Raw genomic sequence first — 27,984 nt, forward strand, 5'->3', positions numbered from 1 at the left:
ACCACAGGAAACAGGTCAGCTGGACAGATTGAGACTAATGGTTCACTTGATACGCTGTTGATCACGCCCATCACCAACGAAGAAGAAATCAAACTTCTGAAACAGGAGGGGGATTAAACGCCGTTTATTCCTTCTTTTTGGTTTACAAACAAAAGGCACCATTGATTTATTGTTTTTGGAGTCTTACATTGACACTGACTGTGGCAACAACTCCTGTTCCTCCCTCTGAGACTCGACATAGTGGCCTGTAGTCGTTACACTGCTCAGAGCAGGAGCGATGAAACAAGAGTCGCCTCAACAACCACACGAGCAGCACATTTTTAAAACGAACACTCCAGTCTGAATGCAATCACAACCTCAGCGTATGGACCCATCGTGTGTCGGCCACGTTTACAGAATCGAACATAATCTTTGAGCCCTGAAAACAAGAAGCTGGAAAAGTAGGAAAAAAAAGAAAAAAAAGACACCACTCTTACTTTGATGTAAGTGATTAATACACAGACCATCAAATCTGAAACATCCAGGAGAAAAACGGACTAACATTTCTTCTTCATGAAGACAGCAGTGCATTAACCCAGGATTAAAGCATGAAAACGTTTTTTTAAATAACCATAACAAAAAAAAAAGAAAAGAAAGTCCTACAAAAGCCTCATGGGGGGAAAAAGAAAGTATATTACCATTATATACATAAACCAGATGAGGTTTCCAAAAGCTGTGATCAAGAGTCACAGGCTTCTACATTAACACAACATTTTCTGCCAAAGTTGGGAGTTTTGATTATTTCATATAAGATTTATGCATTTGTTTTTCCTGTTTGTGCTCTCACTGGTTTGAAGTGGGCAGGACACGGTTGGAAAAAGGTGATGTCACAGATTTCTATCCACCAATCAGGACTTCGATGCATCTAGATCAAAATTTGATGACAGGTCAGGCCAGTAAGTGTCATTAAAATCTTGTCAAACCAAACCTGAGTCCTGATTTAAAAAAAAAAAAAAAAAAAGTAAAGCAGATTAGCTGGGTTTTTGAGTGTTAAAGTAATAGTTTAACAGTCTGGGAAATATGCTTGTATATAAGCAGTTAGATTACTTTGGTTACTCGTGTCTGTGCCATAAATATGAAACTGGAGCCTGCAGACTTAGCTTAGCACAAAGACTGGAAACAGAGGGAAACAGCTAGCCAAGCTCTGTACATAAAAAGGTATACAAAATCCAACTCGGTGCTTCTGAAGCTTGCTAATATCTTGTCTCCTTTAGTTTGTACAAAAAAGCTGCACTTTGTCTCCTTTGAACAAGACCAGGCCACATGTTACCCCTTGAATTCCAGTCTTTATGCTAAGCTAACCAGCTGCTAGCTATAGCTTCATATTTACTGTACTGACATGAGCTGTATCTATCTGCTCATCTAACATTCAAATAAGTAAATTTCCCAAAATGTCAAACTAATCCTTTAACTCATTTAGTGATGAATATCTAAATGTTAAAAGATCTGAAGCCACGTTTTCAGGGGCTTTAAATTATTTGATAAAAAAAAAGGATCAATGTGACTATTCAGGATTTATTCTAATGCTGATGTTACTTTGTGTAATGCCCTGTTTGATGGGCAAGTCATTGGTAGATTCAGTAGTTCCTGACATCAAAAGCGAGAACATGAAAAGGACCCGTTCATCCGTCTCACTTCTCTAACCACAAAAAAAAGCTTAAAGAAAACCCTGAATTAGACATGCCATTGCTTTTTTTTTTTCTTTCCCCCCCTTCTCCGAAACTAAACTACACAAGGGCATGACCACAACCATTCACCACCACAAAACTGAGCTACACACTCACACCGTCACAAGGGAATAGAGTTACAACAGCAAGAATTCATCACACAGCCAAACAAACACTTAGTACAGGCAATTATAATATTGTTAGTTTGTCATTTGAGGAATCAGAGGAAGATTCTGGCTGTGCAACAAAACGTCAGGCCGTGTCATTCTCCTACATTCAGAGAAAAAAAAAAAGAAGAAGAAGTACATATACAACAACAAACAACTCATAACAGTTGAACTCCGCTCTGAACATACTGTACTTATCTTTATATATTCACCTTTTTTTCTTCTTTTTTTTTGTTTTAAGTTTTATTTACAGCAGCTGAAGTTGCTTCAGGAAGCTTTGTATCATTAAATTAGCCACGCAATGTCATCAGCACAAAAATACATGGTTATACTACCTAAATAGAGCTGTACACAAAATAATTAGAAAACATATCTGATTGCTCTCTTTTCACATTGTTAGAATATTGACAAAAAGTTCAGGCACAGTTCTCACTTGCACACATCTTTATGTATCCCTGTATCCCCCCTCCCACCCACCCCACTGGTAACATGATCCATGTAAAAAAACAGCTCATGCTGTGAGAGTGAAAGCCACATTCATAGGGCAAAACGGAGGTGTTGAAAAGTTGCTATAGCCCAAGACACGCTGAGAAGACACATGCAAGCACAACCAAAGACCAGCGCACGGCCACAGCCCGCTTCTTCAGACATTTTCTGGGAAAACTGAAGAATTAATATGGCATTGAGAGACGATTCACAGATGTATGATGTGAGGACTTTAGCTCATGTTACCAGTTCTGTAACCAGCCAACATTTGTGGTCTGAAAAGGCAAATATCTTTTTTTTTAGCGAGAAGAATAATGAAGGCAACTGAATGAAGTTTGTAACAGAATGAGCACAAATGATAAATCCTGCATACCTGTACAGAACTGACTAGCATGAAAATGAACCAGTAAAATGAAAAGAAAATGACCAAGGTAACAAAACTTTTCACAAAGATGCTGAGCTACGGTTCGTTACTCTACTGTTCAGGTAGCTTTATCAAATTCTTAGTGTGAGTCAAGATGTTAACTAGTAATGAAAAACAAGTAAATTTTTAGGCATACAGGAGAAAAAGAAGCCAAACGTGACAATATTTCTCCTCTCAACTCCACCCATCTCATCCTCTACTGAGCTACGAGTCTGTAAGCTAAGAGGTATTTTGGCAAAAATCGCATTACGATTGTCACAAATGACTTTCAGACATGACAACAACAACAACAACAAAAAGGAACCTGTAGAAGAAGCAGCTTGATTTGCAAGAAGAATCTGGGAGGCACTGGCTAAAGCCATCGTATTACAATCTACATTGTGCTTGGTGGAAAATTAGGGAACCGGCCCCTGCAGTCCACTAGAGACACACAGGAGCGCAGTATTGTCGTAGGGAGCGTCTCTGTCAAGCGAGAAGAGGGAAAGAAGGCCAATGACAACACTTGATGAGAGAAGGGTCGGTATGAGCGAGCTCCCAAACTCTGACAACGTCAACTTTTCTCTTTACACCCAGCTGATCAGAGCAGCTGTCATAAACGTTGGTTGAAATGGCTTTGGTCTTGGAGATGGGGTTCGAAGAGAGAGACAGACTTTAAACAATGATTCCTAGACCAGAATCATTCTTCATCTGCCTCCAACCAAATGTGAAAAACCAGCCACAATGCCCCAGAAGCTGATTATTGTTCATGCTTTGCTTTAGCAAATTCTGCTGTCCAATGAAAACCCCAGAAAACCCTGCTTATTATAAACAGGTTTTTCATTTCCGCAGGGCGTACTAGCATAAAAATGACAAACAAATGTAAAAGGAAACAAAGAACTGGAGTTATGTTTTCACGTGACAGATGTAACCCATACAGCAGCTGAAGTGGTTATTTTTTAATGAAAGACTCCATATACAGAAAAAGACCTACAGTACAGGACATGAAGCCTGGACTGACTCAAAACCAGCCGAGGATTGTTGCAGCAGAGCATCATCCAGTGCATAGCTTTGTTTTGCAGACAGGCAGCCAGGCGAGCAGACAGACAAGATGGAGCAGGTTTACAGGAAGTGCTCCGGAGTAAAAGCCGGCACCAGAGAGGGACTGGAGTGACTGGAAATGAACAGAACCAGCGCGTGTGGTCCTGCGTCTTGATGAATCCATGCCCTCTGCATGAAATGCGAGCGATCGGGTTAGATAGATCTGACATATGCAACATTTAGAGGCTTGTCCAGTAGCTCAGTGTCCACGATGTTTAACGCTGCCAATTAATCTTTGAGTGCGAGGGCGAACACGGGGCCAAAGGCAGACAGTGTGGTACCATTTTGAAGGACTTTGAGCTCCGGTTCCTTTCATCATCCAAAGCCAGTGTTTTCTTCATTCCTCCATCCCTCCATCTCGCCATCCGCCACCGTGTCCCCGGCTCATTATCTCATGGTGGAGGAAGCTCTGAAGTAGGAGAGGAATTTGAAGCAGAGGCTCACCACAAAGTACCAGATGTTTCTGGCCATCTGGGATCGGGCAATGAACACGCGCCAGATGAGCACCACCAGGATGGTGTTGAAGGTGTAGCGGATGTTCCTCAGCCTGGAAAACAAATGATGAAATTCAACAGGAAGATTCCAATATCAGAGAATAATAAATAACTACAAATACAAATCATAGCTCAAGTCCATTTCTTTTTATACTGCTCTTTATATTGCCATTATTAATTAACCCACTTTGCTGAATTATTTACATGAGCTTTGTTGAAGCCCAGAGGATTACTGCCACTGTAAATGTGCTCTCCTCTGGGAAAGTTTGGCAGGATAAAACTCATATCCCTGACAAAAGCAAAAGACATCAGTGCTTAATGGAAGGATGAAGTGAAATACTTGAAAATCTAGAGGATATGTGAGCGATAATGCAGAGATTTATCTATAGTGACCTAGATGTAAAAAGCCTACTTCCAACAGAGAACAGCCAGCTGTCTGTCAGAGATCATCACAAAGAGCATTTTTCCCTGAGTCTATATGTGCTGGCACAATTGCGTGTTTGATTCCATGGATTCCTACTTGTTGAGGTGTTTGCGTGCAGCAGGCAGGCCAGACAGCTCTTCATTCAGGACGTATTTTTTGGTGCCCATACAGTAATTCTCCATGTACTCTGCCCAGTGCAGCTGGCGCACGTCAAAATTAAACACCTACAGAAATAGAGAAACAAACAGTCAGTGTACTCTGAAAACTTTAAAATGTCAGCATCAGCAACATACACCAAGGTATATGTACAGAGGCAAAAACATTTTAGTAAACATTTCACATGAACAAATGCTTTACTACAGTTAGGTAAATATATTTCTATTTGGAACAGTAAATCAAATTAAAATACAAATACAAAATTATTTTACAATGACTAAATTTAACTTAACAGTGCTAAATGCTAACATTCGCATGCTAATATGCTGATGCTCTGCAGGTAGTATTTACATAGTTAACAATCTTAGTTTAGCCTGTTAGCATGCTAACATTTGATAATTATTATTTAGGGTGGCCAAGCCTTTGCAAACAAATGTGTATTTATTCTTTTGCGTTTTCCTCATTCTGAGTAAAAACTCTAGAAACTGTCGTGTGTGAAAATCCCAGGAGATCAGCAGATTCAGAAACACTCAAACAGCCCGTCTGGCAATAACAGCTAAATCCTAATGAAGCGCTCTGTGAGTGTACCTACTCTATTATGAAAAAAAGTGTAACAAGCCAAAATGTGGGATACATTTAATTGCTAAATTACTTTAATGGACATCTTCATGAGTATCTGTCACATACAGAACTCTAGTCGGCTGTAATTGAAGAATGTAATGAGGTGGGCTTATTGTTGGCAGCTCAGGGACTTAAAGTTCCTGAATGTCCAGGCAGCCTGAACTTTTGTTGTGAGGGGGAGAGGCACTTAAGAATTAAAATTGATTTCATGAGATACATTTTCAAAAAGAAAAAAAGAAAGACTTATTTAGACTTGATAATATAATGTACAGAACTGGATTATTTTGTCAGACGTTTCCACAGAGAGAACAAGAACCAAATGTGAGTGTTGAATATTTCAGGAACAGTAAGTGTAATGTGTGAAGAGGACTCTCAGTCCACTGACATGCTCGACAATTTCAGCATTTTTCAGACAGTTACTGAACAACAGCGTCTTTCACTACAAACTGACATCAGCAGTGAATGAATGAGTCACTCCATTGTACCCAGTTCACTACCAGACATTAACACACTTGGTGATAAATCTATCCGCCATCTCAAGAGTGTAAATATCTGACGTGTGCGGTGGGTGTTGATATGGACAACGGGGGAACAAAGTGTGAAATATGTGAAGTAGAATTTATTTCCACATATATATATATATATTAAAAAATAAATAAAAGATCACTGCCACGCTTCTCTACCTTTTTATCCTCGGGGCTCATCTGGCCCATCAGCATGGCCACATTGTCAGTGTTCCACACCCAGGAGTGACTGGTGAAATACTCCAGGACCATCATGGCTTTGTGGAGGCGAGTGATCGTCTTCATCATTCTAAGATAGTCGAGCGAGGGAGGTGAGGACGAAGAGAAGGAAGCAAGAAGGTGGAGGATGATGAGAAAAGATCAACGTTGAAATGGATAAAAAAAGTGATGGGAGCCAGTGAGGAGATGATTGACAGACATAGAACAGGGACGGTTCAGGAGAAGCAGCAGAAAGAGGATTGTGGTAAATAAGCAGAGGAGAGAGGTGGTAGGAGGAACAAAGATAGGACGGACCGAGAGGGAGAGTGGGAAGGATATATAGGGGGAGGGGGGACACTGAGTGTGAAAACAAGTCCCATAAATAAACTGTAGTGTATACCAAGAACCTTCAGAAATTTTCAACATATATAGAAGATTTATTTACAAATTTGCCAAATAATCAAGAGGGTTGTCAAATGATTGTGATTATTTCCCCCCAGGGGACAGTGACTTATACAAATCAATTGAGGAATAACTGGATTTAATTTGTGTGTAAAGCAAGAGGACACAAAATGGACCCATGAACCAAGTTGAGGTCAGATTCAGTGATAACTTAACAAAAAATGATTAAACCCCAAACCCAAAATGAATTAACTCTGGTTTCATGGACACACATTTCCAAAAGTTTATAAAAACTGTCCTCCTGTTAACACAAGTGAATCCAGTTAATATAAAACACTTCATTTCTGTCAGTTCTGATTCAGTGGGTCATCATTTCAGTGTTAGGGTGTATTTAGGGTGAGAATTGGTTGTGAGAATGTAAGAACAGCTGTAGCCATTATTGTGAGGATTATCTGAGTCTTCAAACTGCACACGTTTTGTTACTAAGTGAACTTCAAACTGTGTCTGAACTGCATAGTAGCAGCCATTACAGTCTTTTGTTGTTAAAATAGGCTGTGTTCCAATGATAGACTCGTTATCGTCGGGATGATTTGCCGTCATTCAAAACATTTAAACTAAATCGAGGCAGATTGAGATGACTCAGACTCCTCCTGCGAAGGTGAGTGATTCAGAGGACGTGACAAACATGCATGGATGATCAGCACATAGAGGCAGAGATATAATTACTTACAGCTGGTGACATACCCAATTAGGATCAAATCACACCCCTAGGATGTGCGTTAGCTACTGAGCCAAAGTAATTTCAGACAGCCAAATCTTTACGTGCAATTTGGCCGATGAACACTTTGTATTATAAAAGACAGCGCTTGGCACTGCAAGACTTTTAATGTCTGAAATACCTCTGGCTTGGGAGAATAAAGTTGGAAAGAGTGGAAAGAATGCAAACAGGTGAATGCCAATCAATTCCCATGCAAAGGGATCGTTTTCAGTGGGACATAAACCACCTTCGAATGAACTGAACTTTCTAGACTGCCCAAAAAGTCCCATGGTGCCTCAGGATTTTCCATGATTGGGTGAGAAGTATGGGGTGACAATAATGGATGTCATGTTCACACAGCATGGCTTGTTCTCAAGAAGGAAAGTCTTCTCTGAATAAAAGTTGTTTTCAAAAGACATTCCCCAAAAAATACACGAGCAAGGCTGAAAACATGCTCTGATAGAAACCAAACTGTGTTGTCATGACACTCGTAGTCGTTGTTAACAAAGTCCAACTGATGCCAAGTACAAGCACAGAAAACTTTTGTTTCTTCTGCCCCATAACCTTCCTTTGTTCCCACCATCCCACATAATCAGTGAGTTAAAAAAAACAAACAACATAAAACATAGTGGGGGGGAGGGTGGGTGTGTGGGAACATGTGGGAAAGGTTGGGGCTGACTGTGAGGGGGAAGAGGATGCAAAAGGGGGAGGATGGGGGGGGCAGTTGCAACCTTACCGGGGCTTGCGGCCTGTCAACCTGAGATAGCCATCATAGAGCAGGGCTGGCAGCGTGTGGCTGACAGTGGTCCAGTACTGATTAGTAAAGGGGTTGGAGCGCAGATTGACATTGGGCCTTCTGAAGGCCTGCTCTAAGGGATTGGTCTTGAAGGTCATGTTTATACAGTACTCTGTAGGAGAGAGATACACATATGACAGGACAAGGAGGACACAGAGAGGACGAGATGAAGAAGAATGTGCGTTTTCCCCTCTTATTGATACTAGGCAAGATGCAGGCCCTGTGTAACAGCATGACCGCTGCTAGCCTTTCATTAGCACCATGACTTCTGAGGGGATCTGGATTGTTAAAAGGGATAGATCGGGTTATTTGACTTGGGGTTGTATGAGGTGGTTATGCATAGTCAGAGTGTTACCTGCACTAGATTCAGCCGCTTTCTGATCACTCAGCTGCCCTGCGGCGTAATACAATGCGCTCCATAGGTGCTCTTGTGCGTAGGAATACGGCAGTTCAGCAGTTGAAAAAATATTTAATGCCAAAGGAAAGTGCTGTTTTCATGTGACGATAAAGCGCTGAATTCTACATGAAGCGTACATTTAAACGGATATTGGATTGTTTTGGTGGGCATCTTTTAAAGGTGTCTAAAACACATTTTTTCTGAAGGCCCCGTGCGCAGCAATACACAGCTCTGCCGGTGTGCCTGCGCTCCCGGTCCGGGATCTGAATGTAGTGCAGCTTACACTCCGACTCTGCGTGACTACCTGATACAACCCCATGTCGAATAAGACAAACCATCCCTTTAAAAAGGTGATGGCTCCAGTTAACTGAACTCATTGTTGAGACAGTTCAGCAGCTAGCAGAGTTTTATTTTGTTTTGTTGTTTTTTGAAAAGGGCCAGCACCTGGGTTGGGTTCCCAAAGGGATCATCAGACTGAAGTCCACCTTAGTCCATTTATCAGCTGGATTGAGATGACGTTAGTGCCGACAGTTTGGGAACCCAGCTGAAAATACTAACATTGCAAGTAGCAAGATGTAAAAAGAGTGCAGAACCCATCAGGAATCCCCGTACGAGCATGGGAGCAGCTGGGTTCTACATTCTTCAACTCCCAACACAACTGTACACAAGCGTCCTCATTAGCATCGCAGCTACAATGATAAGCCTAGTACACTAAAAGAAAAGTGACAGGAGTAAAGCAGCAGAGGAGTGTGTGTGTTTGTGTGTGTATGGAGCGGCGTGGAAAGGGGGGGGTGGGAGGGTGGCGTTAAAACAGCAGAGGTATGGCACGTCCGAGTCGGCGATGATGAGGTTACCTGGGCTCTCGTCCAATCAGCCTGAGGTACAGATCATAGAGGAAGGCCGGAGCCTTGTGGCTCACGGCGATCCAGTACTGATTGATTAGGTGATTGGATGTGAGATTAACATTGGGCCGACGGAAGGCCTGCTCGAGGGGGTTCCTCTTGAATGTGGATATTACATGGTACTCTAAGAAAAAGAAGGTTGTTCAACAAAAGTCATCAATGAGCAGTAAAGGATTTCTAATTTAACTATTAAAAAAAGAAATTTTACATTTAATTATTATGATGATATCCAGTGCAAAAATGGCCTCAAATGTCTATTTGAAATAAAAGTTAAATAAAAAAAATTCTGATGTCTCAACAAAATACTTGAGCTTCACAAAGGCACTAATTATTAATAGCCGTTTTGGAGCTTTCGCTTGTATCACTCAATCTTCATCAGCAGATTGTCCAGCTGTCATGGCGTTGTCCCATGATACGGACGGACTCATGGTGGACTGTTTAAAACAAAAAATATCAAAATCGATGTAGCAGAACCAGAGATATTTTTTTTTTTGTTCAACAAATTCCTCCTCCTGGTCTAACGTCTGAGGTTTGTGTGTGTTATGCTAGCATCAGCTAATGTAGCCTTGATCTACAAGCCTCAAGCACAGATGAGGACTGAGCTTGAGTGCTCAAAAACATGAAAACATCTACAGAAGGAAAACTCTGCTGAAGAAGATTGCGTGCTATGATCAAACGCGACTAAAAAACGGCTCAAAACAGACCATGTGGAGAAATTATTTTGTCAACTACAGTTTTCAAGATCAAGAATCAATTTAAATCTCGAACTGTATTTCCTGATTGGTCATTGTGTTGGATTACATTTGATTGTAGGGTGTTCTTGTTATTCTGGTGACCTCTGAAGCTGTATAATAAACAGCTGCCCTACACAAGTTTTGAGGGTGGCAGAGGGAAACAGCATCACAGCGCAACTTTAAATTGATGTCACTGTTTTTCAGGCAGCAGCAAGTATTGAATCATTGTTCTGAAAATACGTGTTTCCATCAGGTTTTCATTCTTGCAGTCGTCATTTCAACAGTTGAAAACCATGAGCTGTTTTAATTGTCATTATTTAATTCCTGACGTGCAAGTTGTAACATAATTTATGGCTGTTTTACACCAGTGCTCCCAGATCTCATTTCATTTTCAAAGTTTTGGAAACAAACCAGTAGATTTGCATTTCTAATTTCTAAGTTTAGGGAGTGTGTATCAAACTTATTTTGTAAATAGTATTACAAAAGGACAAGAAGTCTGATTGTTAAATATCTGAGGAACATGTCCAGAGAAAATGCCACAGCACTCCTACTCTAAACCAGGATCCATAAGGAACAGGTGAACACAAGCTCTTAGTTTGGGTGTGGCAGGCAGTGGATCAGATTACAGTCAGGTTATGTCATTAGACACCACATCTAAGCTTCCACTCTCAAGGGCTTTTCCCGAGACTGTGTTTAGGTAACATAAACGAGATGCCATACCAACTTCACCCCAGTGAAATGGGTTGATCCCACCGGTTGTGCAGTTGTACACCAGGATGTTCTTAGGCCTGGGAAAAAAAAAGGTAAATATTTTATATCTTATCTTTCATGGAATGTCAAGGAAAAATACACTTTTCAATACAAGTTCAAATTCCCAATAATAAAGCGCACAGGATGTATATATTTATGTAACCTGCCAACCTGTTGCATGTTTGTGATCCAGAGTACCAAGCTGCAGCCAGCGTGGCGTTGATGACCACGTCTACAGGCACCAGGTCGGCAACAGCATCGTTAGACGCCCTCATCGTACGCAGGATCCCTTTACCAGCCTACAGAGGGCGACGAGCAGACAATTAATACAGCTGCTAATGTTTCAAAGCCAACAGATCAAGACCTAAAACGGGCCAGTACAACCTGCACCTTTGCAACACATGGAGTATCTGCACACTGGAATCACAGCTTCCCCATGAGCAACAAACCTGGATTTTACTCATTTTCTTACCGATTCAGCAACTACTCCACTGAGGTTTTGTGGATGTGCAAACTTCAACGTGAGAAGATTAAAACAAGAGAAATAGCTGGTGATAGTGAGCCAGCACACCATTTTAAATCTGCATGGACACAGTAAAAAAAAAAAAAAAGGCCAACAAAAAAGATTCCTGTCCACATGGAGAACTTTCTCAGTTCAAACAGAAAACAGGTTTGTTTACACTGTCAAATAAATCTCTTCGTAGCTAAAAGTATTGTTTAATTGTCTAGTAAATGTGTCAACATGTCATTTCAACAATTTTAAGCTGCAGTGACTAATGCATTTCAGGATTTAGGCCAGTAACACTGCTGTACCAGAGCTAAAACGAGTAAGTTCATTAATCGAACAACAGAAAATTTAATGGCAACTATTTTGATTTTGATCATTTTTTCTTGGAAAATGACAAACATTCATTATTTTCAGCTTCTCAAATGTGAGGATTTGCTTCTTAGTCATATTTGACGGGTTACTGAATATTTTTGACTTTGGATTGTTAGGCAGATAGGACATGAACAGGTCATTTTGTGCTTTGGGAAATTATAAATATTTAACTGCAAATACATTTTTAACTATTACCTGACATTTTACAGAACAAATAATACATCAATCAACTGAAAAAAATAAATCAATAAAAAAATATTATTTTAATATTCTAATACAGATTATTAAGTGAAGACAACAAGGATTAGCACTACTGACAACACACAGACTTTTGTTAGACCACCTAAACTGTTTTTCAGCCAGTACTTACTGCAATGAATATTCCACTTGGTCCATTGAAGTTATCAATCCAACCCTGTGTAAACAGTCAGAGGAAAGCAGCATAAATTAGTACTGAAACAGTCAGCTGATTCATTGGAAAAAAGGCTGTTTCTTCATGCACTGTTTGCTTTTTGGACATCTTTAAGACTAACTTATTAATCAGCATAAAAGATCTTATTGTCAGATGCAACCCTAAAGGCTTAGAGAGACAAACACACACACACACACACACACACACACACACCTGAAATGTCCCTTTCAGACATTCAGACAGGAGCTGTCTGTGTCACCTAATGTCTCAAATTTTCCTAAACCAGAAATCCAACAACCCCTCTGCTTTCCACAGGTGCAAAGGTGTACAGAACTTCTCCACATTCCTCACATTGCGACTCCCACCATCATCGTGTTCGTAGCTCAACAGCACAGAACGCCTGAGTGTTGGCAGCAAAGACGCGTTGTGCTCTCAGAGGAGGAACAGAAGGAGTGTCAGGCCTGTGCTGATACAGAGACTTTCAGTGGCACAGCTGGTATTAAACACTGCCCAAAAAGCAAGACCACTTGCATGCTACCTGTTATGGTAAATTTTTATTTTCTGTACGGATCTCTTGTACCAATAAGTTCATTTTACATTGTCCCTGCTCACAGTAACAACAGCTTCTTTCCCTACTTTAAAGAGCAGCAGCTCTAAAATGTAAGTGCAAATTTTTTTTAGCATGGTCTTGTAAGAATTTCTTACTTTGATTTAAAAATTCCTGTTGTATCACTAAGCAGACTGGAACATATCTTGAAACCAGAGCAAATGACAGTAGATCCCATGCTGTGATTTGTCTTTCTTCTATACGTTTTGCTCTTTTCTTGGTAAGTTTTAAACAGCAACCATAATTACTCTGGGGGTACAGTGAACAACAATTTCTATTCAAAATGAATTCTCTTCCTGGCTTAAGGTTTAAAAATAAATAAATAAATAAAATAATAAACCCAATGCAACACTAAAACCCTGAATCACTCACTGGGAAGGGCTCTTTCCAGCTGGCTCCAACTATGGAGGGTCTGACAATTGCTACGTTGAGGTCTCCAGCCTCCTGCTGCACCAGATACTCCGCCAAGGCTTTGGTGTAGGTGTAGGTGTTGGGACGCTGTCCAATCAGCTTGGGAGTTAGTGCAGATACCAGCTCATCATCCATCCAACTGGAGAGAAAAAAAAACAAAAGAAAAACAGTGGAACAGTAAAAATTGTGATCGTACTCTGTGACATAAATGAAAACAAATGTAAACTACACCGGCTAAATAGTAAAGATGAATACTGCATAACTGCAACATCCCCAGTTCGCAGTGAGCCTCGTTTCAGACTTGTGTTAGACCTCTGTCTACTCATTTCCTGACTGTCTCGACTGACCTCATGTGTTTCAGCAACAAGGAAGTGGTCCGACCCTCTCCTTTGTCCTTTAACTTCCCGTCTACACAGGATGTGGGAATGTGTCACGTTGTGTAGCTTGACATCGCCCGCTTGTGTTCACCTTGTGCCAACATTTCTACAAATATCTGGCCAATTTTATAATCTAACGCAGAGTGAAAGGACTGAGAGCTGGAGTACATGAGAGACTTTGTTCTACAGCAGTTTAGATCAGTTCTCTGCTCCACACAGCATCAGGATCAACGGGCCGTGTTTCTGTTAAATAGTCATGGTGACTATTAGAACGTGTTGGGTGAGTGTAAGTTGGGTAACACTATATCATGTTACAATAAATTGTCTGAGTGGCTGTTCCCAAAACGGTTACTGGCGACACTCATTTTGGCATTTTAAAGTTGTATTTTAATTCATATTTAAAAATGTGCAGAGGACAAGGAAATAGCACAGGTGAAAAACTGAATGTAAAGGTTACAAATAGTTAATAGACCAAGGTCAAGGTTTGAATTACATGTGCAAACCAAGCTGCGACCTCTGGGGTTGAAAAATCACGCCGACATGCAAGTGCCAAAAACTGCAGGTCTGTAAATGACCGCTTGAGGCTGGCTTCAAAAGTGAGCTAATCCCACTCTCATCTTAAAATGCCCGACTTTACAGCAGAAATAATCATGTTTATAGCCTGGTACAAAAAATGGTTTCAGTCTCTATAGCTAATTTCCTCCTTCATGACTCGCTTTTTTAAATTTTACTAAGGCTTAAAGTTGTGGGTGAGAGTATGATTGACAAAAACCAGCATGCACTAAGTGTTGGCTGCACACATGCCCCACCTCGTTGGCCATTTTTACACTGCTAAAATGGCGACGGCAGGGCAGCCAACTCTGAGCTTCAAAACCGCTCTTCAGAAATCTATGGGTGACGTCACAGAGGTTACGTCGTCCATCTTTATATATAGTCTATGGTGTGAACAAAGTCCCACCAAACAACCCAAAATGTAAAACTCAGCACCTCCACCTAGAGTCAGCTAGATACCAACTTAAAGCAACTAGGTCTGTTTATCTGTGCATTATCTACCAAACACTGCACTGCTGTCTCTCACACACACACACACACACACTCACTCACACACACACACACACACACACACACACTCACTCACACACACACACACACTCACACACACACACACACACACACACACACACACACACACACACACACACACACACACACACACAAAAAGTTCCCTAAAAAGCTCAACATTACCATATATACAATCCCTCAATCACTTCTCTAATCTCCACTCACTCTGCAGGCTTCTAATGCTTTACTAATCTAGCTTGACAGCTGAGACTGGCAGCCAGCCGCTGCAACATTAGTGCTACTAAGCAGCCATTTACCAGACTGCCATGGCTAAGCTGGCATGTTCAGTTTACCACTGACATTAGTCTTGATAATACCTTCCCACTTCCTTTTTAATGCATCAAGCAATCCAAAGATATACAGAATCCTTTTAAAAAGCTCCATAATCCCAGGGTACTGTATCCTAATGACTGGTACCTCTCAAATCTGTACACAAACCAGGCCATTAAAGTTAACCATCACCACAGTTTGTTCATTGTGCAGTAGCAGTTCATTGGAAACAGTCCACATCAGCTTACTCCAGAGTATCGATGAGTCTGCGGTAATCTATGGGGGGAGGGTAGACGACTTCTTCGATGAGCTCTCGGTCACAGTTGGCGTAGGCTGTGGAGATGTGGATGAAGATCTCCAGGTGCTTCATCCTGTGGGCCAGCGCCAGCATCTTCTGGGTGGCCAGGACGTTCAGCTGCATTGCATCTCTGAAAGGGAAAGAGGAATGGATAGTTTGACATATCTGAGGAGAAAATGAAACTTTGATAGATCTAAAACAATAGATAAAAAAAAGAATAATTTCATATAGTTCATCAGGTGGATAGAAGGAACCGACTTTTTGTGTTTGCAGTTACGTGTCTATAACCAAACTAATTATTTGCCCCCAAACTTCTCAGATAAATATTCCCTGGTTTCAGCTTCTCAAATATGAGAATTTGATGTTTTTCCTTTGTCCTACATGAAAGCCCTAATAAAGTGTTAATAATAATAATAATAATAATAATAATAATAATAATAATAATAATAATAATAATAAGGGATGGCAACGTCCCTCCTCAACAGCGACAGAATGAATTGCCCCCAGAGGATGAATCCTAGAGTCGTTGGTGATCCCCTGACTTTTACTCTACCGCCACCATTGGGTGGTGTGGTTTTCAGTTAAATGTCTCAACGACTGTGGGATGGATTGTCAGGAAATTCACATTCCACTCAAGACAAACTGCCCACGGTTTGGTGACCTCTGGTTTTCCATCTTGTGCCATCGTTCTGTCTAAAATCAATTGCAGTTTGTCCAGTACTTTGGTTTATGACAAATGCCGACAAAACTACCGACATTCTCAGGCTCAGCTGTATGTTGTGTTCGGTGTTAATTAGGAAGCGCAAGTATCATTACACACTGAACAAAAGCATCTGCAGCATTGTGCAGAAAATAAGTTGAATCTGCAACTGGTGGATTTCTTTCTAATGTGAATGCTGTATTTCTGACATTTACCTCGTGTTTGTTGTGACTGAAGATAAAACAGTTGCTGCCATGATAACTTTCCAGGGTGGTAAAATCCTGTGTGTGGGTATTACAAACTACTGTGTTTTGTTTTGGCATCTAATAAGCTTTTAAACATTTTCAATCCATTCCTCCAACTGGACTTCCTGGATTGTATTTGCACACCCCCACCAATGCCACTCCTTGCATTGTTTTACAGGGCACATGTCCATCTGAATGTGGCTTTATGCTGTCAGACTTTCCTAAGGTGGACAAAATGAACAGAGAAGTCTCTTGCAGCTCCTGTAGTATAGGCTCTAGATTGTCTCTTTCATTGAAGCATCTACATTTTGCCTTGGTTGGCACTGCTGAGCACCGACTGCAGCTGCACCACCAGTCCTCCGTAGTCCTGTTTGGGGAGCTCAATGCCTTGCTGTCAGTCAACGGGTTAACATTAATTAATTTCCACTGGATGCCCTCAGTCTGTCCCTCTCAGCACATCTGTTGCATTTTCTCTTTTGAATACTCAGTATCAGCCTCTGCCCCAGACATTTAGTTCAGAGTCAAGAGGTTGTGATATGTTGCACAGCAAGCTAGTGAAGCAATGTAAACAGAATCGCGTGTCCGAGCATGCACAGTGGCCTCTGCCTTACAGTAACTACTCTCCAAAGACCGAAAGTCATTGATGCCGTTATTCTGTGGAGCTGTTTACAGATAAACTACCGTGCCCATATTTTTTGTATTGAAGAAATATGTCACCCAGTGCAACAGCTCACACAATTGAGCTCTCTGGTACAGACAAATAACCTAAATCATGTTTAGTATACATAGACAATACTTGTTATTTGGATACATTCATTGTTGTTTTAGTTTTTTGTGGGATTTGTTAATAGTAATAAATACAGAAAAACGCCAGCCTTATCTTTTAATGCACACACGAGATTGATGTTGATTTCCTCTGGGAAATAAAGCAAATACTCTTATTACCCAATATGCTGAACCATGCCTTTAAATTTCATTCACTTCATTTCATGCAGAACAACTCATTTGCTGAGGGAGGTGTGTCAGGTAGGTGTCAAGTATCCCTGTGTAGTGCAAACAACAATCAGCACGATCTGTCAACACCACCCTGCTTTCACTGCCAAGTCAAGTGAACACCCATAATGTAAAACATTCATCTGCCTGATGTTTCATTATTATTTCACTGAATAAACAGAACAATTATCAATCACCAACGCTACAATTTCACAAAGTGCCACTGGAGAGGAATAGGCAGGAAAAGAATGCATATTATTTCCGATAAGGCATTTATTGAGGACAAAAATAACTCACTTGAGTGGCTCATTAAAGCGGATGGTGGCGGCACAGTGGAAGATGATGTTAATGTTTTCGGCCAGGATGCTCTGATCCTCTTTACTCAGATCCAGCTCCGGCAGTGTGAGGTCACTGTTGACTGCGATGATCTTCCCTGCAAAATCCGGCTGCTCATCTTGAAGTCTTTCAAACAACTGAGTGGAAAAATTAAGAAGTCAAAATTGTGTCAGAGTTATAGTACATAGTAAATTCTAAGTGCAGGTTTAAATCATTACACTTTTATCCAGTGTACGGGTCACTGTGAGAGTTTTCTCTCCTTTTCTTACAGTAGGTTTATCAGCAGTGTTTGAGTGATGGCAGAACACTTTACTTTCCATCTGTTCCTCCTGCAACAGATCCCAGCTCTATAGATTTATTCTTCCCATGGGTGACTTCTTCTGATCCCTCCTCTTATCTAGGGGGTATTGATTTAAGCACCGTCAGCCTACAGTGTCTTTAACTCAGCAGCCTGTTGCACCAGCTGAACACGTAGTTTGAGTGTAAAGGCAGCACTAACTGCCGTGTTGCAAGTAGTTTAGTTTTAAACCTCTACTTAGGCTATACCTTAAGTCGACTGTAATCAAAGCATCATTTCAAGTGACATTTCATGCAGTGCATCCTTAGGATAATGTGATAGAGAAAGACGCTACAAACCTCAGAATGACCTGTGACTTATTTTAAAAAGAAAGTTTCATTTACTTTCAAATGTGAACAAACTAATTTATGATACAACTTGTTTTGTCTGTCTTACATTACCTTATTAATAATTCAACATTAATTTAATCCCTTCTACTATGGTGTGATGTTTTACAGTAAGGCGAGAGTGGCTGTGTTACATAGTAAAGTATGGTCATAAATAATTAAAATGTCATCAGAGGTCTGGAAAACTTTATTGTTGGTAAAAAACAAACAGTTCCAAGCAGAAATTACCATCTTAGGTGTACGCAGCACAAAATCTTGTGGCTTTATCTAATCGAAGAAACAATACAGCACAAGAGTGGGTGTGAATGTAAGTTTCATCAAACAGGGCGTTTCCACCCCAGAGGACCAAGAACCTGTGTTCCGGCCAAGGTGCTAAAAAAGAGTCCCTGCTCCCTGTTTGGCAACTTTAAGGGCAGAGTTTTCAGCCCTGGTTGCCACTGATTGGTTAAACACTGATGCCACGGTAACTACAAAATGTGTGCTAACAGTCAGGTGCAACAACTGCAGAAGAGGAGGGTGCTACAAGAACAGTCAGAAATTAAACAGCACCTATCAAACTTCAAACTGTGAAATACAAATGTAGAAAACATGATGGAACTTGGCATTTGTTTCTTGTATGTATTGATTTGTGGAATGATTCCTCATTGCACCACACAGAGCTGATGTTTTTGTCTGCTTATATTTTTAAACTCTTTATATACGGCATAATTTCCATTGCACTTTCCTCCTAAGTCAAGCTAAAAAAAAATTCCCCCAATTTTCTCTGTTTCAACAAATTGAAAATGGCCACAAAAACAGGCAGACAGAAACCTACCTAGAGAGTCTAAAAGAGATGAACGCACAAGCAAACAAGAGTAAATGAGAGAGAGGAAGCACCGACAGAACGAGGGAGAAAAAAAAGAAAAGAAAAAAAATTGCCGTCAGCTTCATTGTTGTTTGTCAGATTGTCCGCTGTAGAGATTTGAGTCTCCTCTTCCACCTCAATCATCATATCAAACTCAAACATCAGAGTCATGCAACAGGAAAAACAAACACAGACAGCATGACTGCGTTGTTGTTTTCACAAGTGAAAACTACATTTCTTCATGGCTCTTCTGATGCTCAAAAAGGGACTTTTAGTTCCTTGTTTAATTCCTGACATTAGCTCCGTTTACATAGTCCCTGAAACCTTTCGGTCAAAGGGGGGCTATAAATGAGAAGGGATCATTCCGTCACAGGAAATGTGCTCGAGATATAAATATCACAGAAGCATTTCCTCTGGGTCTCCAACAACATGGCCTGCCGAGGAGAGATGGAACTTTTGAGGTACAACTTACTCTTATGTTGCAACCAGTTTATGTGGTGCAACAAGTTTTTTAAGTTATAGCGCAACTCTTGTACCATGTTCAAATTAACCAGCATTTGAACTTACACAAAGCTGGTACTAACCAATGCTGAGCAACTTCTCCTTTTCTGCCTCACCCCCTCAAAAAAAACAAAAAAACACCCATCAGATCATTTTCTCTCGTCCATTTAAACCACTCCTCACCTTGCAGTTGATAATGTCGGCGAGGCGGGCCTGGGGGCTCTGGCCAGCTTTTGACCTGACCATCACATACACAACTTTGACTCCTGGGCATGACCTCAGCAGCTTCTCCAGCAGCACCTTTAATAAAAAATGAAGCAAGATGTGACTTGGGATCATGCAGAGAAGAAAAGTACAAAATAAAACCCATCTTTTTCCCCTTTCGGGCTGTTTAGTCAATGCACACGACGTATAACTGTAACCTACTTTTTGTCCACTGCAGAAGTGGAGAGAAGTAAACCAGTTATTCAAATCACAAAAACAGAGTCGTTCTTCCTCCATGACATCTGAAGAGGCCGTCGCAAATAAAAACAATGGATGCTGTGTTTCATTAGGAGGCGGCAGTAAATATAAATGTTTTGCCACAATTATCAACCGTTTACAAAAATTGTTTTCTGAAAAACCTAGAAACAAAACACTTGTTGTGAATGGTTGACAATCTTCATTCTTCCTGCTTCACTTCATGGTGGAAGGGGAACTTGTGTGACGTGAGTACATGTACCTCCTGTGTGTACTATGCACTAATGCATCACATTCTGACATGTCGGAGTTAAAGGAGTCCATCTTAAAGATTTCCAACAGGTTCCCTCTCATCTCGCTCCTTAGCTCACACTGCTGGGTTCAGTCACATCCTATTGGCTACTGGCCTATATAACTGCGACTGTACCTTGCCCATGAAGCCCGTCGCTCCGGTGATCAGCACATTTTTCCCTGCATAGTATTCTGGGATGTTCACCATGATGTCTGCTGTCCTGTTCAGTGAGCGCCTCAACACCACTCCACCTACACAGAGAAAAAAAAAAAAAAAGACAAAAGGGATGATTGCAAATGTTAAACAAACTTCAAGCCTGAACTCGAAGAAAGTAAGAAAGTGTTTCCCACATGGAGACAAACTGTGAGGCTCAAGTGAAGTTGAGTGAAATAAAGGAACTATAAAGGAAGTGAAGAGCATAGCTTCGAAAGAGGTTTTAGCTTTGTGCATTTGAGGAACTGTTCGAAGTTGTCAGATGAGAAATGAGGTTATTTTTACCAACTGGTGTTCAGTAGCTTCACTCAGACGAATGTATGTAACAAGTCATTCTTTACTAAAGCTCCTGAAAACATTTTCTCAATCTTGTTTTTTTGTGCAATGCAGTCCTCCATAAATCATCACTTTCTGACAAAGCTTGAACAGTTTATTTATTTATTTATTTATTGAAGTGTGAGAGGCTCGGCTGGAGGCGGGGACACTTCCATTCAACAATCAGGACTCCCCAAAAAACTGAACCATGATCTAGTAACAGTTGTAGTGTTTTACTTTATGTTTAGAAGGGCTTTCACAGTTGGTATGAAGCTCCCCAAAGTTTAGCTGACACATCAGGTTTGTTTACTATAACAAAATAAAGAATAACACCATCTTAACACTTTCAAGTATACAGGCTGGTAAATGTGTATTTGTCACAAGTAGGGGATGCAACTCATGCTTATTTTTATCATCCATTAACCTGCCATTTATTTTCTCATCTAGAAAATTAGAATAGTGGAAAACGCTCATTATAATTTCCCATGGACAAAGAATATGTCTTTTTATATTGCTAGTTTTCTTTGAGAGACCGTTTCAAACATATTCGGTTTACTATAATATGACAGAAGCATAAAATATTCACATATGAGAAGCATGAGAAATAAATACTTTACATTTTGCTTGAAAAGTGACTTAAAGGAATAAATGATTATTAAAAATTGTTGCAGAATAATAAACTAAATCAGGTAATTATTGCAGCTTTTGCCTGTAACAAACATTACAAAGCGCAAAGCTCTTCACTTTGTGATATGTTGAGCGTATGCATGATGCTAAGCATCAACCTGGGTCTTATCACTCAAATTATGTTGGTTTTTAAGTAGACTCACACTGTCCAACTGATAACTGGCCATTCAGGCGATAACTCATCTAATCATTAACTCAAGCGGTTTTCTTATAAGGGCTCTTGTGTGACTTAACATATAGAAGAAGCAACAGTTATCCAAACAATGTGAGGCTTAATCTGCTTTTCAGAGTAATACCACAAGTATTTTAACACAACAAAATAAATAAATAAAACCTAACACAACGTGGCAAATAAAATAAAATGTAATCATCTATTCTAAGTCCTTTTATCTAAAAAGTTACAACATGCAAAACAATGTTTTTCATAGGTTTGAGATAAAACAGAAATATCTATTATCTGTGACCAGGTGCTAGAAAATGATGAGCAACAGGAGCAGCTGTGTCCGTCGTATTCTTTGGGATCAAAAATCCATTTTGTTGCGTGCGGTTCTCCAGTCATATCTGTGCCTGACAGGACAACTGGTCCAGTGAGCTGACTGGTGTCAACAGCTAAAAGGGTTTCAAAAGACCTCTGTGCAAACCAAATACAGTCAGGCAGTCTGAATCCAACAGTTTACAATTACAGCCATCTGGGATTATCTAGGTTACACTGTAAATAGGATTTTTTTTTTTTTTTTTAAAAAGGTAGATAATGCTAAAATCATGTTTGGTATTTATTATGAAAATGCAACCCAACCTGTCTGCAGATGTTATCACTCTATCCATTATTAAAGCGTATTTTGTGGTTATACTTGCTTGAGCTCTAACAGCCTCACTGTTCATGTAATTACGGTTAAACCAGTTCTTCAGCTTTGCATACAGCCTGACCAGGGAGTACACAATATATATACACTGTGTGCAGTGTTGAATGTGTTTCTACCCAAACTGGGGGTTGGAAGTCAGGGGTTAAGTTCATATTCATTCCTGTGATGTTGAGAACAGGTTTCTTGGGGGAAAAAAAGTGTAGACATTTCTCAGTTCTCACTTTGGACCGACTTGTGTGAAGAGTTTGGCTGACAGACTGTTGAAAGCAAGCCATGTCACATGACCACCAGTCACCAAGCTAAAACTACCATTAGTGAATTCTGCCATCAACAGAGCAGCAGATTAAAAGTATCCAATAAAACTGAAAACATCAAATTCTGAGTAAAAGAGACGACAGTAATGGAATATTTTGTGCTACTATGACAACAGCATTACTATGCCTGCGTGGGCTTTGTGGCCCCTGTGGAACGAAGCGAGGAACAGCTCCTCAGCCCCTCTGCTGTAGCGGCTCTGTGCGGACGCCTGCTCAGGCTCTGGCCAATGCTGCAGATGTACCATTTGCTGCATCGCATCTGTGCCAAGTGGCCGGCTCCAGCTTGTACGCCTGCGAGAGCTCAGCTCTGACTGTGGCCGAGCTACACTCTGAAGGCAGCTTGTGAATGTGCAGTACTGACACAAGAGACACACGACAGTATAAACTACAGAAACACACAAACACTGTCCCACTGTCCCAGAGATGATAAAGTGCTGCAGTCAAACATACAGGTCAAAGGTAAAAATGCCCATAAAACCTGCAGCCATTTTCTTGAAAAATGCGTTATTTTTAGTCTTGTCAGACAAGTTAAAGAAAAATGGGTTAATAGTCAGCAGCAAAATGAAAGAAAACTTCAGTTGAGTTTTTCCAAAAGAATGCAGTGAACAATCCAAATAGAGACGATTGTGCATTTTGAAAAAGTATTTGGGGCTTTAGACAAATAGGAACATTGTGGATTTACCCTCAGTCACTGTAAAGAAAAAGCAAGCTGAGGCTACTCAATCACAGGGTTTGGATTTCAGTTCCGTTGCTATCTTTATTGTTCCACAAGAGAAAATTCTTGCAACCAATTTAAGCCAAAGCTTTTTAGACAATTTAAACAAATAGTTAATTGATTGACTGCTCAAGTATCCATCTGCCATCTTAGTCCAAAGTTCAATTTAAGATGCCCCAGCCAGGTAAATACAGTTTCTTTGTCAATGACCTAAAAACTCAGTGCATCTGCTAACAGCTTCATTCAGTCACAACAGGCTGTTGACTGTGTTTCACTGCCACAGCAAATCACTGGCCTCAAGTTACTTTACATTAAAGAGATGGAGCAGAAAATTGTCCCAACAACATGCGGCCACCACTGGGATTCATGGTAAGGACGCTGCGGTTCAGCTAATATGCAATGTTAGTCTTGCAGTGTTAAGTATGAAGATGAAAAAAGATCATTGTGATCTCACCGTAGAAGCTTCACAAACACTAACCCAGATGTCATATGTGGGTCGTTCAGTGACATTACAATGACCCAATCAGGGAGCAACAGTGGGTGTCTACATCATCGTTTCAAAAGTCTTTCTTTCTATCTGTCCAGACTAAAATGCACCCCCAGAGTTTTCAAACTAAAAACAGGTCCGTCAGCATTTCCTAAAGTCTATTCTAGGGTTTTGAAACGTAGTGTGGAGGTGAGATGTCAACATAGCAAAAGTAGTGCTGATGTAGCGACCGAATTAGGTGTGGCCGTTATCAGACATGGTGTTAGTTTAACACTTTTTATTTGCAAGTCTTTGGTCCTTTAAATATTTTTACAGTCAGTACTGCTGAGCTGGAGAGGAGCTCTACATTACTTTGCTGTGGGCATAGGAGGGGTTTCGTTCTTGTTAGAGTAGTTTAAAAGTAACTTACATTAATATTTAAGGAAACATCCAAAACAAAATATGCAAAGAAGGACAAAAGCATTCACCAGGTATGTCTTTGACCGATAACGCAAATTCAATACTGTGGTCTAGGAGGCAAACTGTAGACCAAATACCTCTTGCCAAAATCTGAGTTAAGTTCCCAGGTTTCTAAAATGGATCCTGTGTTCTTGTTTGGTAATGAGAACAGACTGAAGGTTGTTAGGTCTCAACTTGTGCCAGCATTCAATCACGGGAGAATAGTACAAGCCAGAGAAAGTGTGGAGAGTCAGGGTGTGTGCTGCCCTTCACAACCTGGCACTGACACATTGTCAGTGCAAACATATGACATCAGTCATCTACACTGTGTTGATCAATTATGCAGACTAATCAGGTGTGTTTCAACATCCATTTGTTGAGTGATAGGAATAAGCACTTGGCTCATTTATATTTGCTTTATTTCACAGTGATAGGAGCATTTAGCAGACCCTACATGAAGAGTTTTGTCCTATGTCTGTGCAGTTGTATCTACTAATTTGTATTATTATATGTGCAGGTCCCTTGGAGATCTCTTGCTTGTTTTATGCTCTATATAACGTCCAATATTCTTTGCAACAAGCTAGAAACCAGTCTACAGTGACAACAGGGCTGTAGCTCTGGATCCCAGTAAGGCTGAGGGGTGACAACATCTTTGGCTGGGAGCAAGAATTACTGCAAGCCAGTGGGGTAATGCTGCATTCATTGGCAGGAGTATACCAAGGTTCATGTTTCCGCCTGCTGACTTGTCTACAAACCATGTGTGTCCATGTTTGAGAAAAACAAGATCCCGTGAACCAAAGAAAGAAAAAAATCTCTGGATCTTGTGCTAAAAAACTATCTTCATACACAGAGCTGATGTCCTGTTTATGTCACTGTATTTGTCTGCACAAAGAGAAAAAAAAATGCAGTATTGTGACAGAAACAACAGGTGAATACATAGCAATATTTCTCTGCAGTATTCCCTCCTATATGGTTGTCCTTGAAAGTTGATCGGCCAAGACTGAAACGCTAAACTCTTGTCCCGTCCTCATGTTAACGAAAAGAAAGCTCTATAATTTTAGACTAGAGCCCTGCCAGGACCTGCTGTGGCCTTTGATCAAGTGTTTGTGAAACAGCTACTGTAGCTTACAGTCAGACTTACTGGCAGCAAGTTGATCCCTGATGCCACATATTCTCTCTGAATAATTGATCAAACACATTGTAATGCTCATCTGGCTGATGTTAAACAGTTTACAGTGAGATGAAACTTTAAGGTTTGACAACAGTCTCAGGGGAGCAATCCATGTCTGACTAATGTGAAAACCCACTTCCAAGCAAAAGGGGAAAATCTTTAGAGTTTAATGGCTTTCAGACTTTGTCAAAAACATTTACTTATAATCTCAATTTTAAAAAAAAAAAAAACACATACAAGACCCAGTCAACATTTCTCCTACTAGGGTTTTCCTTTGTCAACAGAGCTCTGAGGAAGATTTACCCAACAGACGACATGTGATGACTCAAAGGCAACAGTGGCAGGCCGTGCTGGTGGACACGTTCCAGCAAACACTGAGATCATGGCACATCTGTCCACAATAACCTGCTTATTTTAATAGGAAATAACAACTGCTGTTCATGTTGTTGCCAAAAATGCACCATCTTTGCACATGGCAGGTCAAATTCAAATGGCCCACATTAGCTAGACTAGACATGAGGAATGTCATAAGACCACATACAGTAAGGAGAGCTGGTCACTTTGGAAAGTGAGACCATCTGACTGTAACTACCCAGACACAACTCCAGACTCAACTAATGTTTATTTAACCTGTGAGGTAGAGACACCAATTGCACAAATAACGTCTTAGAGATTTTGTGTTTTGACAACATTAAAATTTACGTTAACATTTTGGCATGTCTCAGCCAATGGGTTGTTCCATTCTTGTCTAATAGGGGTGTTAATAAGGAAGTCCGAGGCACAGCGATTTGAGGCTGATGCTGTTCCCAGACAAACAGTTTGTTGAGCTCACAATCCAAAACATTAAGCTGAGCTATGGCTCATCTTGATGGCTGCAGTTAACTTTATGATGATGATGATGCACTGTTTATCTCTTTCAGTTTCAATATCAATAATGTCCAATATAAATTCCGATAAATATGTATGAGTATGAGCAGCCATGTATTGTAAGCTATAATGCTGCATCTCATACAGATGATGCTGTGATGTTTTGGCTACATCTGCATCACAACACTCCTCCAGTGGAAAAGAAAATTGAAAGTTTCTACTAACCTTCCTCATGAATATGTATGAATGCCTTGACTGAAGCTTCCCCACTGACCATAACTAGACAATTTTGCAGGAAATCTTTCAGACGTTTTTTACGCAAATAAGCATTTAAGCTCAAGTTAAACTACAGAAGTCTATTCTAAATTAACGATACATGAGAAATAGCTCTGGAAAAAGGTAAATAAATGATCCACACTTCACTATTAACATATATATATTAAATGAGGCCGACATTTCCATATCACCAGCGCAATACTGCAATACCAAACATCACGCATCTAAACAGTGATAATGTGATAGCAAAGCAGTTGTGTGTGTATTACCAGAGCAGGCGACATAGACTGAATCCACACTCCGACAGGCAAAAAGAAAACGAAGGCAACGGATCCCGTGATTCTCATTACACACAGCCGCATCACATCATTAGACTATCACCAGTCACCATTCACCGTCCATTTGCACAGCTGGCTTCGCTTAAAACTACACCGTCTACTGTTTTGGCTGCCTTTAAACGTGATTACAGCGACACTTGGAAGTAAATTAAAAGTGAAGCGACTCGGCTCAACCGTCGCCTTCATTTTAAAAGTGCAGCCAGAGCGGTTAACCGACCTCATTTAAGTTCTTTAACACAAGCTACCAGTGCTGAGACAGAGACATAGACAGAGACAGACACACACACACACACACAAAGACAACCGTTGAGAATTGGGATTATTGTTTAACACGGCAGCACCGCGGTGGCTGAGGGGTGTGCGGTGGTTAATGACTGTGGCATTAACGTGTCAGTGGTAGTGCGGATGAAAGACACGGCAAAGCCACACGAAGTCTAACTTGGGGTGCCTGAATCTGCGTATATATCTTCCGCCAACAGTACAGTAGTGTTCAGCCACCCCTCCCTCCTTTTGGCGCATCTCTTCCTACACGCTGTCACACGCTCACTAGCTTGTCACAACAGCAGTTAGCGCCTTGAAAAACCCATAACGAGCGCTGTAGTTCAACGAGTCCAACGGTTCGTGAACGTAATTTAAAGGGTGTACGTACCAGAAACGTCGATGTTTTTTTTTTTCCCCCCCGGCTCTTCAACTTTAACGTCCGGTGTTGTCTGCGTTTGTGTGTGTGAGTGTGTGTGCGTGTGTATGTGAGGTTGAGCACCGGCGTGTACCGCTACAAGCGACAGAGTGGTAAGCCAGCAGTCTGGGCGGATAAATGAACAGCCGTGACGTCAACAGAGCAGCGCGGTCTCCCG

The 27,984-nt window shown here is 40.7% G+C and overlaps 1 protein-coding gene across 3 annotated transcripts; it reads right to left on the reverse strand.

Moving 5' to 3' along the window:
• Positions 1-108: 108 nt before the first annotated feature.
• far1 (fatty acyl CoA reductase 1) lies at positions 109-27,931 on the reverse strand. Of its 3 annotated transcripts, none has more exons than XM_056386623.1 (13): positions 27,780-27,931; positions 20,582-20,697; positions 19,879-19,995; positions 17,628-17,803; positions 15,343-15,522; positions 13,287-13,464; positions 12,266-12,310; positions 11,187-11,314; positions 10,986-11,053; positions 8,173-8,344; positions 6,239-6,368; positions 4,875-5,002; positions 109-4,407 (listed from the first exon to the last, which is right to left on the reverse strand). In XM_056386623.1, the coding sequence occupies exons 2-13, from the start codon at positions 20,651-20,653 to the stop codon at positions 4,248-4,250; spliced, it is 1,554 nt and encodes a 517-aa protein (XP_056242598.1). In that variant the 5' UTR covers positions 20,654-20,697; positions 27,780-27,931; the 3' UTR covers positions 109-4,247. The 3 variants fall into 3 exon arrangements, with proteins under 3 accessions (XP_056242598.1, XP_056242597.1, XP_056242599.1); XM_056386622.1 differs by lacking the exon at positions 8,173-8,344 and adding an exon at positions 9,484-9,655; XM_056386624.1 differs by lacking the exons at positions 8,173-8,344; positions 27,780-27,931 and adding exons at positions 9,484-9,655; positions 27,062-27,175.
• Between the last annotated feature and the right edge of the window lie 53 nt (positions 27,932-27,984).

Source organism: Seriola aureovittata, chromosome 10 (assembly GCF_021018895.1).
Source record: "Seriola aureovittata isolate HTS-2021-v1 ecotype China chromosome 10, ASM2101889v1, whole genome shotgun sequence".
Taxonomy (NCBI): domain Eukaryota; kingdom Metazoa; phylum Chordata; class Actinopteri; order Carangiformes; family Carangidae; genus Seriola; species Seriola aureovittata.

Coding starts and splice junctions, on each gene's coding strand:
- far1 (XM_056386623.1), bottom strand. CDS start 20,653: ATGGTGAACATCCCAGAATACTATGCAGGGAAAAATGTGCTGATCACC. Junction 11,315..12,265: donor CAAGTGGAATATTCATTGCA/GTAAGTACTGGC, acceptor CGCCCTCTGTAG/GCTGGTAAAGGGATCCTGCG. Junction 11,054..11,186: donor GGATCACAAACATGCAACAG/GTTGGCAGGTTA, acceptor TTTTTTTCCCAG/GCCTAAGAACATCCTGGTGT.